At 41.9% G+C, this 12,654-nt stretch overlaps 1 protein-coding gene across 4 annotated transcripts in view; it reads left to right on the forward strand.

Annotated features, from left to right (window-relative positions):
- Positions 1-12,654, forward strand: part of WDR49 (WD repeat domain 49) — a 359,762-nt gene that overhangs the window by 272,219 nt on the left and 74,889 nt on the right. For all 4 annotated transcript variants that reach the window (XM_085635179.1, XM_085635181.1, XM_085635182.1 and 1 more), the window contains one exon: positions 4,768-4,929. In XM_085635179.1, coding sequence (XP_085491305.1) covers positions 4,768-4,929 — 162 coding nt within the window. The remainder of the gene's footprint in view (positions 1-4,767; positions 4,930-12,654) is intronic.

Raw genomic sequence — 12,654 nt, forward strand, 5'->3', positions numbered from 1 at the left:
TTTGATTACTTTAAATGTGGTTTTTCAGAAGCTATTTAAAGGTTCAGAAACACTATCTGTTATATATCCCAAGCGTTGACTTTTAAGCCAACTGAATAGATACACAGAAATATTGATGGGTGTTTGAGAAAGAAAAACTCAAAGGAATATTGTTCAAGAAAATGGGATGACATTTTTTAGCCACTTTTCTTGTATCACAACAGAACAGCATTTAGGATTGAGTTCAACTGAAAATGAACATGACTCCAATGCAGAAAGTTAAAGCATCATGGATAACATGATGTTGAGTGCCACCTCAAATTTTTATTGAGACTAACTTTTGATTTATGTTGTAGGAAAGTCCCTAATTACATATGTCGAGTATGTCAGAGAAACCTTTGATATGAATTAATAAAAATATACCTATTCATTTGTTTTTGTGCATATAAATAGATGTCTGCAGGACCTCAATGTCCTGTTAAGAGTGATATATGTCTGAAGGGAATGTAAGAACCTAGACTTGTCTTTTTAAAGTCAGAGAAGCAGTGGAAAGAGCATTTCCTAACACATCAGTTGTAAATACTATACTTATGGTGTGTAGTGGACGATGGTTCTCTCCAAGTAACATTCGAAAATCAATTGTGATTTTACAGCATATTAGCAAGCATATATTGGTATATCGCTTTTACAGTTGATATTTAACTACCAGAATCCTTTTATCAGAAGGAGCAAGATACCAAACAGTTAAAGTTGAGGGGTCTCCAACCTTTTCTGTACTGAAAGCTACTTATGTTCAATGAAACCCATCGAGAGCTACTAATATTATTAGTGTTGCATACTTGCAATTTTATTTATGTGTATATTAAGTCAACCGAGCAAAAGCTTTTTAATTTAATAAGCTGAGCTGCACACAGGTGAGCTGCTCGGAGGGAGCTGGAGAGCTACAGACCCCTTAAACATTTTAATAGTGGCTGGGGTAAGAGTGAAGCCATTATTATGAAGTATAGTGATAAAATGGCACCCAATGTACTCAAAAAGGAGATTGCAGGTTACAGTGAAGGTCTTTGACCTGGAAAAGGTATTTGACCATCACCATTCATTTCTCTTTTCAGTCGTGCAACTCCTCTTCTATTTGCAATATCCTAGTAATGTACAACAGCCGGTATTCTATTCTACCAAATATTACATATCTTTAATGAGATGATGTTTAGACCAACTTTTGTTATACGGCATCATTGTGGATAATAATTGATCTACATTTTCCAAAATAATGGCTAATTCATCTTGCATGGTAGTACTTTTTTCTTGCCTCACACTTATTGAAATGATTAAACACACAGGCCTTCATTGCGAGAACCTTGACACTTTAGGCGGGGCATTTAACAAGAGTTACCAGCTCTGTCAGAATTATGATATCTATCCATTCAGAGAAGTTGGCCACTTAAAGCAGCTGAAATCTCCATGTTAATGCCCTTTGCAAAATGATTTATTTAGCCAGAATGATCAATTATGCTGGAAATTCCTCATTTCATAAGGGGATTTTTAGAGTGTCATTTGTATTCAACCAGTAGAACCACACAGCTTTATACCTACAGACTGATTTAGAGTTTGACTGATGAAATACCGTCCATCAGGATGGAGGAAGACATTAGGTCAACCATCTGCCGGTACTCCGTACATCAAATTTAGAGATAACTGTTCTCCCAGAGCTCATATCAGTACCTTGAAAGGAACCAGCACTACAGAGGTTCCGTACAGGTAAACAATGTTTGATGGACAACCTCAACTCGCCAAATTGTACTTTGTTATTTTTTAGAAAAACTCTCCCCCAAGAGTAATTTGTTCCTGAAATACAAAAAAAGAATGGTCCCCATGCCCTGGAAGTTTACTCCCAAAGTTGAGGTCATTAGGGACCGGAACAAAAGACATTACACAGTCTACCCTGAAGAGGGCAGGTGGTGTAATGCCTGTCCTCCGAAGGCCTCTATTCCATCGGTCAATCGAGGAAGTTTTTGGTTAACAGAGCTATTGCGGGCTTAGTCAACGTAAAGCTGGAGGTCTGCCCAACACAAAATGAGGCTGGCAGTCCAAAGATTTGGTGGACAGGATAACCTGTTGAATTGTTGATGGAGAACCCTGTCCTTTGGCCTCAGCTAGGATGACCATGTTCTTCCAGGTGATTACGGACACTGTTTCTAGTCTGGAATTTTGTGTGATAGCCTACTGCAGTCTGGGTATTGTATTGTAGGCTTGTTTTTCGTCCATTGAACTAATTAGACTAACACACCTGAAATCAAGGATATGTTAGCGAAATGTTCAGGTCTGGACCTAGTGTGATTAAAACCCTGGACTGAGGTGCTCACCCTAGCTCTAACTCAGCAAGTAAAACCTGGCACACTCTACTACATCTAATGGTTGTTCTAATTGAAAAAATGCACCTCTAACTAAACTTCCCCAGGATTTGCACCAAGTCTGAAACTCACCTCCCACTATTCATACCACCACTTCCGTAGCCCTCTTCAAATAAGTACTAAAAATGTCTCTTCTCAGTGTCTATTTGTTGCCTCACCTGTCTGTTCTCGTGTATAGTGACTGTTATCCTCATCTTACTGTTTCCTTTTCATTGACTCTGATCTCTTCGCAGTTCCCTACACTGATCAATTACCGGCAAAGACTATTACTCAACCTACTTTTTTATACTCGATATACCTTTGTAAATTCCTCAGCCCTAATACTTCCTTTTGGGGGGACTAAATTCTCAGCCTAGCGGGCACAGATACTGCATAAGGATGCTCAAAGTTGCAGACAGCAGCTATTTACTGAATGAATGGTGGCTACAAAACTATTCATTTATTTGCTTCTTTCATTTAAATGTATTGTTTTATCTCATTGGTTTCAATTGTTTTTTGCATTGCTTTCTGCTGTTGTTTACCTATATTTGGTCTAGGCTCTACCTCTGACTTATTCATACAAACATGCTCTATGTGAAGCTTTGTGCCTTGTTCCCTCCGAATAATTAAAGGCCATGGCATTCTAAGATGTATTTTGCAGGGTTTTCTCTATATTGTTATTTTTTTGCACATTTGTTTGTACTTTTGCTATTAAGTGCATACTTGAACACAGTGTACTGCATAATACATCATTTTAGGTTCAAAAAAGAAGAAATGGAAGTTGGCCCTGCGGGGGTTAGTTGCTCAAAGAATAAGAGTGGGACTATAGAAAACGCCAGCAATTGTTATTTTAAATGCCAGCTCAGTGGGGACTTAAGGTAATTGCTATTGATTGCTGAAATGCCTTTCTTGGAGTAATGCATGTATGACTGCTTATCTGAAAACTCCGTGCAGTGCATATTTTTATCCAGAATACCTTTTGCACGAGACAGCAGTGAATATTTCCTTGCAGGCGTCCTGAATATGGGATTTACTATATGTGGCATTAAGATTACAGCATTACGCTTTCTGGTTCTTGTGTAGGGAACCGGTGAACCTTCCATACCCGCAAGTGTGAGATTTATCTCACAAATCAGCGTTTGAAACTGGGGAGGAGAACACTGCTGATGTTTTAGCTGTACTGGCCAGTGCTTAATTTATAAAAACACAAGTGGCAGGGCTCTAGTCAGGAGGCCTCTGCTGCTTGCACCACACATTGCCCTTGCCAGCGCTACCAATGACAGTACCTACACAACTAATAACCAGCACACTACTACAAGTGTGCCATTCCAGGCCCCCAAAGATATAAAAATAGCTTGAGCGGCAGGTATTAGTTTGTTTTTAGTGCATACTGAATGAATAAGCAATTGCTGTTCTGCTCATCTCTAAATTATACAAACAGCACCACCATGTGGCAGCTGTCATAAGTGCCAGTGTCAACAATTAAGAGGTGCCGAAAATTAAGTGCCGGTGCCGAGCACCGGAAACCACTGGCTCAAATTAAGCACTGGTACTGGATGACTTCCAAGAGCAATGGGTGCCATCCCATGAAACGTGCTGCACACCTGCGGAAAAGTGCAGGCACTTTTGAATTGGAAAGCCTGAAGAGTGCCTGGATCTTCCAACTAAGGCATGATTTAGAGTTTGCGGCAATGAAAAACCTCTGATTCCTGGATGAAATGCTAAATATATAATTGTGCAGGTACAGAGAAAAGATTTTTGGAGGCCTCGCTACAGAGGCAAGTGATGGGGACCCCCCTGCTGAATATGAAGAGGGGCCCTTAGTCTACCATATCTCACAGATATTCATTGAACTTGGGCTGGATCGGGGCCTCCTACAGGGTTGGGGGCCTCCTGAAGGGTTGCCCCCCTCACCGCAGAGGCTGCAGGGGCCTGTGTTACACCCCTGCCTAGCTCCTCATTGACAAATGTGTTACAAGGTGGCCAAGTGGGGCAAAAATGTCTGCTAATTGGGCTGCTTGTCATTTTACTAGCTACAATATTTAGAGCAATTAGTGTGACATCTTTTGATGTTACTGGAGCTATTTTCCCATAGCTATTGGACTGAGGAAAATACATCTATAAGTATATGGAATTCGTCAACAGTTATCTCATTCCTTCCAGTAATTTCTCATCTTTACAGCAATGCTTATAACTGCTGTCGTCATACCCGGTGGTAAAAACAGCTTCATAAACCAACAGGGTGACAATATTTAAAACAAGGTGTCGGAGTAAGTGGCACTTGGAAATAGTTATGATAAATATACAATGCTTACATTTTCAATGCATTCTTGTATTCAGTCTTCATCATTTGCAATAATAAATGTGTGTATATGAGACTAGATTTTTATTGTTACAGCCAGCCTGACTCAAGAGCAAAATGGAATCCGAAGTCTTTCTTCTTCTTTTTCTGGGAGACGTTCCGTATCCACTGGCGGCTTTTATGACGCTGACGCGGACAGCAACCATGCAGTCACTAGACTCTTCTTTCTGGAAGCTAGAAAGAATATCTCAGCTACAGGTAACATGTTGTAATGTGTGTCATATCAGTCATTCATTTCATTTATTCCGGTTTATAAAAAAACATAAAAGGAAACGATTAGGCCTGGGCGGTAAATTTCCTTCCGCTCGCGGAATTTGCGATATTTTGACATTTTCGAGATCTGCTTAGAGCGCGAAAATGTCAAAACGTTCGCAATCTGCCGAGAAACTGAAGTATTTTTCTTGTTCGCGCTTTAAAAATGCGTTCTTGCGTGCATGGTTGTGACTTACCGGGTCCCTGCGTACGAGATGTTGGATTGTTGGTAGCCGGTCGCGCTATCCCGCGAGAGTTTGCAATCGCAAATATGTCATTGCGATCGCGAACAGGTCATTCGACCCGGAACAGGAAATAAGCATCGCGAGCAAGATGGCCGTGCCCATTAGCGATCGCGTGGGCAAGTTGGAGATATACTTCCCCATGAGCACGCAAAAACACATCGCGAACGGGCGGGAAAAGCAATCTCTGCATCTTCGCGAAAGTTCCGCTTGCTCGTGGAGATTTTGTGCAATTTCGCAATAATTTGCGAAAGTCAATTTCGCAAATTCCGCCCACCCCTAGTAACGATATACAATCATATATGAAAAAAACTGACTAAAACCCAATACATATATGTACATATAAAAACACTATAGAATGCCAAAACAAGTTACAGCCCTCTTGACAGAGAGGTGAGGAATTTAAAATGCCCATAAGGTCCTTTCTTGGACAAGAATTTTCTTTGACCTCAGATACCTTATAACTGTTAAAATTTACCAAAACGTTTTTGTCATATCATTCGCAAATCTCAATGGCGTGTAATAAAACAACCCTGCTATTTTCTATGTTGCGTTGTCCTGCTGATTGTATTATGTAGGTGGAAGGGTTGGTGTTACATTGCAACAAGTAATGTTTTCTGTAATCGCCGCGTGCTCTTTTGCTCCAATTCGTTCGGTTGCAGTCAGTGCTGTTTTGCAGCAGCAAAAATCAATGTTGCCGTTTATGTTCACCCAAAGTAACTCACTCGTTTTTGTATATTACATGGTGCTTAATAGCAGCACCTCGCTGCAAAGTTCCACCACCTGGTCGGTTTATGTCATCTAGCGTCTGACTCCTACAATCATTTAAAAAATCTCCTAGACACCTTTTCCAAAAACCCTTGGTCTGTCGTGAGTCGATTGTTGTGCATGACACATGTCTCCCATAGAACGTAGACTTAACTACTTCCCTCCAAAAATATCCGTGCAACTACTTTGGACTAAAATGTACAGAGGATAGTATTTGCAATATTTAGAAGGAATGTGGTTAAACAAAAACAGATGCACCACGAGTGCCATGTAAAAACATAATGTCTTTGTCTCACACAGAGCTCTTTTCACGCCTCTCCGAATGCTTCCTGTCTGTTTCTCTCTCCACTGTGAAAAACGAAAACAAGCCTAAATGGCTGCTACGATTAAACATTAATCAAGATTAGACTAAGTAGGAAGTTCCCATTAAAAGTAGTTTAACAGACTCCGAGATGTTCTCTTGCCGGAGCCCAAGGTATTTATATCCCATTGCACTGTGGTAGGTTAATGTGGCTGGAAGTAGCTTCTGCCTTCTACAAGGCTTAAATGAGGGGGATGCTTTATTGGCCTGGAGTTTTATGCACTCTACAAACCCCGAGACTGCGCCGTCTCACTGTAACTCCATTAGGCCCCATTCTAGCTATGGCGATCACTCAGAAACTCGGCACAAAGGCATTGCTTCCAGAAATTACTACCCATACATATTTAAAGTTTGGTGATGCAACTATATGTGCAATAATATCACTTGTGCAGTAAAAGCATTCCCATATTTAGCATTTCATTATGTAGAAAAACTACCAGTTCGACAAGCTACAGCTGAAACTAGTAGAATCAACTCATAAACCCCCCAACCATCCAAAAGCAGGTGGTAAAAAGCCAACAGAAAGTGCGAACATGCTGCAGATAGCTGAGGAAGGAGTATTTGCTGCTGCACCCCTAACTATTCGACTAGGGGCGTTTTCCTTTTTGACACGTGATCAGGCACTAAACTAAGTTTGAAACGTCTTGTAGGTCGGTGACCACACATTAAGCACTAACACCGCTTCACACAGACCAGGTTCTTTGAGTGGTACTGGGTATTTCTTGGATTTCCAGACACACATGCATGTACACATGTGTGCGCTCACGCACACACATGCACACTCACAGAAAAACATGCAGACACATGCGTGTGAACACACACACGTGCTGAAATACACACACACTCACACTCTTACCTAGCCTTGAAAACACAGGTTTCCACGGTTCTTCCGACAACATACACAGTTGCAGCCACCAGTGCAGATAGGCGGCTCCCCACATGTGACTCTCATTCCCATTGATGTGGGTGGGTCCTAAAACACAGTCATGATTATAATGTAACCTATTACTTCTGAACAAATACATTGATGTTTATAGATCATAATATCAACACATGAAATATCATTAGGCACTATTTAGGATACTATGTTATTGACATGCATTCACCTCACCAGAATATAATGATGGATACATAAAGTTTAGCAAGTGTGGACTTGCTAATGTCACTGCAGATGTAGCATGCTTAAGCACTTGAGCTGTGTTGGCATTTTTGTATTTGGCTGTAACTGCTGGTGAGGTAGTTGCATGTTGTGATTATAGGATACAGTTTATTTTGTTGACAGGAGTCTGTATCCAAATCAAACTCTTTGTCCTTAACCCTCGTATCCTGCACTTTTCATAAACACTTCCACTTTCCTGTACTCAGTTTTCAAGAAGTTCGAGTTGCTTTTGTTATGTTATTTGTTGCAACATGTTGGTTCCCTGGACTCTCATTCTCACTCAGTAGTCGTATAGGTTTAGAAGCCTTTTTCCTTTCAATATATGCCACATGGCAATGCAATCTTCAGATTAGTTACTGGTAATATTAATTTCTCTGACGCTCTTTTCCTTGTCCCAGTGCTTAATCTTTGAAGAGGTGGGTATACCTCATTGAACTATAGTGTATAAGAATGTTTCCATGCCCCTTCTGTACATGAGCACAGAAACGTTTTCAGGCCCATTTCTGTTTTCAGGCCTTTCACCTTAAGAGGAGAGACCATGAAGGACACATCCAATCCCACCACATTCTGTAACACTTTCATTTCCCTTAAAGGATCCAGGCACAAGTATCTCAAATGGGAGGGTGGCACAAATAAGTTGGCATGGAATGGAGAATCTAAGTTATGAAGATATAAAAAAAAGTGACATGTCTTCCACTCAATATTGTAAACCTAAAGAAACACACATCACATCTCTAACCACATATAACTTTTCTGATGGTAAAGACTGGTAGGGATTTTAAAGAAAGAAAGAATTCAGAACTGAGCATCGTCTTTCTCACCTCATCTACCAGCAGGCTGCGAAAAGAAGAATGGCGTGAATGTTTGTCCCCAAAGCCATCCAGTCAATGACCTGCCAGGATTTTCTTCTAGTCTTGCTGGAAAAAAAAACATTTCTATTGATGAAACTTGGACCGCCCAGCTAGGCTTAAGTAGACCTTTACTATTTGTACCTGAAAGAGCTACCATTCATATTTTAAAGATGGAAACCAACACCAAACAAACTTTCTTGTCTAAGAAGTGCAAAACTCCCCTACAATATGGAAGCCTCAACCTCTTTGAGGCCAAGGCCCTCAGAAAGATGTAGAACAAATCTCCTGGTCTGTGAGCAAGCAGCTTGTAAACACCCACTTGACACCATTTATGGCCATTTGCTTGGGAGTGATGACAAATCCTGAAATCAAAAAATCTTAGATCAGCCTCCTTGTTAGTTCAAATATTGGGCTTTTATGGACCAAAAGTGGAACACCAGGTCTGCCACAGCCTGAGTTCTTTCAAGCTTACCTAGCCATAATAATCATTACCTGACTACAAACAGTTTTCACCTATGAGAAAATACCCACCAATTTCTTCATGTTTATGATAAGTCCCATCAACCAAAGAATAATATTTCTTAGACTCTTGTACATTGGTGTATCCCTCTGGAACTCATTGTCATACAGGAACTTCCCAGTTAAGGCTTATGCAACAAATCAGATAGTCGATGACGCACAGAGCTATGTTATGATAAAGCTTCCATGTCTGTAGTCCTAGAGCTCCAAGAAGTCCTCAATTAATCATTTTGGATGATCTTGGCTGGAAGTGCCTCAGACTGGAATATACTAAATAAATTCTGAGGAAGATCATAGCAGCCCCACAAGCTTCACTGGCCGCCTTGTGTTGGTCAGAAATGAGGAGGCAGTCCAACTATAAAAAGTTGTGGCCAACAGTTCTTTAGCAAGTCATAAGCAACCTAAAGCTAGGCAACGTCTGGAACTCAAAGATAGACTGCTCTCCCTTAAAAAAATTACTAACAAGGCCTCAAACCAACAATCTCAAATCATTGAGAAGGGAGAGTTTGTCCAGAAACGGCATGCATGGGTAATCCTGCACTCCTAAACCTCCTGGAGCCCACAACCATATCTGATGACCCATATTGCAGCACCCACTCAACATGCATTGCTATTATTTCGCATAGGCGCTTTTCCGACAAAGGACTTGGTCCCCTCCTGGGAGCAGTCCTGGTCAGACAGCCAATGCCACCTGTGTGGCCAAAGCCAAGAAAACTTACCTCATTTCTTGTGTGTGTGTCCAGCCGTCTTACCTCTCAGATGGAAATTGCTTTGCCCAGCTTTAAAGGCTCTTCAGATCAGGTCTTGCCACCTGCAGTTAGTTGCCCTTCTGAACCTTCATAGTATACAGTTATCATGCAAAGCCACCATGTTTCTGCAATATATAGCAAGGCTACTCACACAGCAATCACCGGCCCCTCCAAATCAAAAACTGATGAATGACTTTAGCCGGCAGCAGCCTTGGCCTCTTCACAATCGTCCTGCAATGAACATTCTGTAGCTAATTTATTTTTTATATTCTTTTTATTGAATAAAACAAAAACAAAGTCTCAGCACGGCAGCAGGTGGTCGAATTACAGTTAGAGTACATCACAATTGTCTCTGGCATTGGGAACTTCCCACCAAGGCATTTCTACTATCGAAGTGTCTCTCTCTCTTCGTCTGGTGTGTCTCGTGAACCCCTCTTTTCCCTACACAGTTCGACAGATGGAGACATACAGATATCACCTCGAAATGTATTCCACGCTGCCCACTTTCGATCCCATTTTTTAGGGCAACCCCTGTTTTTAAAAACTTATTTTTCTGCTGTCATTGACCTGTCCATGTCAGCCTCCCATCTTTTCACTGTCAGCACCTCCCCAATGCCCCAGTTTTGTGCTCTGTTAAGTTTGGCTAGAGCCAGGCGCAGGGTAACTCAGGATTGTTCAGTTGTAGTCAAATCAGTGGCCTCCCATATGTTTAGTAGGCAGAGCCTCAGGGTGGCGATAAGTCCCCCCCCCCCACTTTCCAATTTGGAGGTAACACTAGCCCAATAGGTCTGGATGACTGGGCACTCCCAAAGCATGTGAAACAAGGTTCCCTCATCTGAGCACCGTCGTAGGGAGTCCGGGTTAGTTCTCCTCCCCATCTTGACCAGGGTTCTTACCGCTAGTTAGACTCTATGTAGGATTTTTAGTTGGACCAGTTTTAGTCTCATGGGGATGGCTATTTCGCGGGAGGAATCCAGCGCGTCTCACCAATCTTCCTCTTCTATCTCCCCCACATCTACTTCCCATAGTTGCTTGATATGTGTTAGTGCATCAGGTCAGTTGTTGAGCAGTTTTTTGTATGTGAGGAATATGGCTTTCTTGGGCATGGGATCAAGTAGCAGTTTGTCTTCTAGCGGGGATGCCTCCGGGAGAGGCTTCCCTTTTGGGATTGTGGCTCTAAGGGCATGGCTGATTTTTAAGTACCTAAAAGTTTCGGATTGTGATAGTTGATACTCCTTTTGCAGATCGGCAAAAGAGATGGGTACGCCCTTCTTCCACAGGTCACCCACTGAGGAGGTACCTATCAGGTCCCACTTGTCAAACCCGGGGCATGAGCCCCAGCTGCCGAGTCACTCTGTTCCCCAGAGATGCATAGTCTGTGTGATTCTCTTATGCCACCCTAGTTTTTTATTTACAGTGTGCCGAATTTCTACAGAACGAGCCGTGGGGCCGGTGATGTGTAGGTGCCCAGGGCTTGTGTATAGTGCTTTGCGATATTCACCGTGCCCCATTAGCCAAATATCTGTTTGGTGACCTGGGTCAGTGTGCGGGCCATGGACCCAGTGGTTTATTGCAGTCAATTGGGACGCCCAATAGTACAGTTTGAGGTCTGGCAAAGCAATCCCGCCGTCGTACCATACCCATGTCAGCTTTCGCAGTGCAATGCGTGGCGAATTCCCAGCCCACAGAAGAGTCCTCACTGCTTTATCGATGTTTAAAAAGTAGGCATCTGGGACTTTGAAGGGGGTATTCTGGAGTGCATTTAAGAACTGTGGCAACGCAAGCATTTTAAAGAGGGCTGCTCTACCGAGGAGAGTCAAGGGAAGAGTTCGCCAGTGGCATCGGCCTGTAAGGGCATCAGGAGCACCTGCAGATTGGCCTCGTAGAAGAGCGAGGAGTTCGGGGTCACGTAGATTCCCAAGTACCTAAATCCATCTGTGGCCACCATCTGTAGCTAATTTTAATGCAATTTTAACCTGATTCACTGTTGCTTCTACTTCTGTCTTTTCTCAAAACATTATGATATAGTCATTGTATAGTTAATCAAATGCTAATTTTATCAATGCTTGTTTATATTGCATTGATTTCTACTAATTGACAATAAAGATTTTACTTATTTACTAAATAACTTGGAAATACTGCCTGAGCATGTCTGTCCATTATAAATCACACCCCTCAAGGAGCAAGCTATGGATAACAAAAACTCCTAGCCCCAAGAGTGCTGATTTGTCTGTTCCCTTTTGCACTGTGTCATAACGGCCAAAAGGGTGCCAGTGATAGTCTTTTCAAACCTCAAAAATTTGCCACCGGTGCATCTTTTTTTGACATTATAGATTAGATCAGAAAAGATGGACAACCTGCCTGCCATAATGTAGGTTTAAATGACAAGACAATAACCGTTGCTTAGGTTCCCAGCATAGAAATATCCTCAGTTTATCCACTCATAAGTGGCCTTAACAGGTTTAGCCGACTTATGGGAAGTTCCAATAACGCACTTGCACTTTAAGGTTATTGTAAATAAGGTTATCAAGAGACTTTCCTTCATAGAAGACAAGGCTACCTTATCACATAGGAGCCATGCATGGATTACTCTGAGTAGTAACAAACTATTTGGGATACAGGCATACTTCGATCTGGGGTATTCCAGGAAGACAAACGAATCCTTTTTAAAATACAGGTTAGGAATCCTTCCAGCTATTCCATATCTTCCGCCGTGGCTGAGAGAGAATTGCGGGAAATTATGCAGGCTATGCGGAGCTGGAAACGAAGATATTGAACATTTAATAGGCTCCTGCATTCATCTTAAAGAGGAAAGGGCAGTCCTCCTAAAAAGCCACTTTAATGAAAGAGGCATACGGACCCGGAGACAAGCAGTGCTTGCCTGCTTTAACCCAAATGACCCACAGCTAAATGGGAAGTTAGTCAAGTTCTTGAAACTAGTGGCATCCAAGCAAGGCCCGGTGCAATCCTGGGCGAGATCAAAAACAACAAAAACTTTAACTTTTCCGAACTGTAATCTTTA

This window comes from Triturus cristatus, chromosome 11, assembly GCF_964204655.1.
Source record: "Triturus cristatus chromosome 11, aTriCri1.1, whole genome shotgun sequence".
Taxonomy (NCBI): Eukaryota; Metazoa; Chordata; class Amphibia; order Caudata; family Salamandridae; genus Triturus; species Triturus cristatus.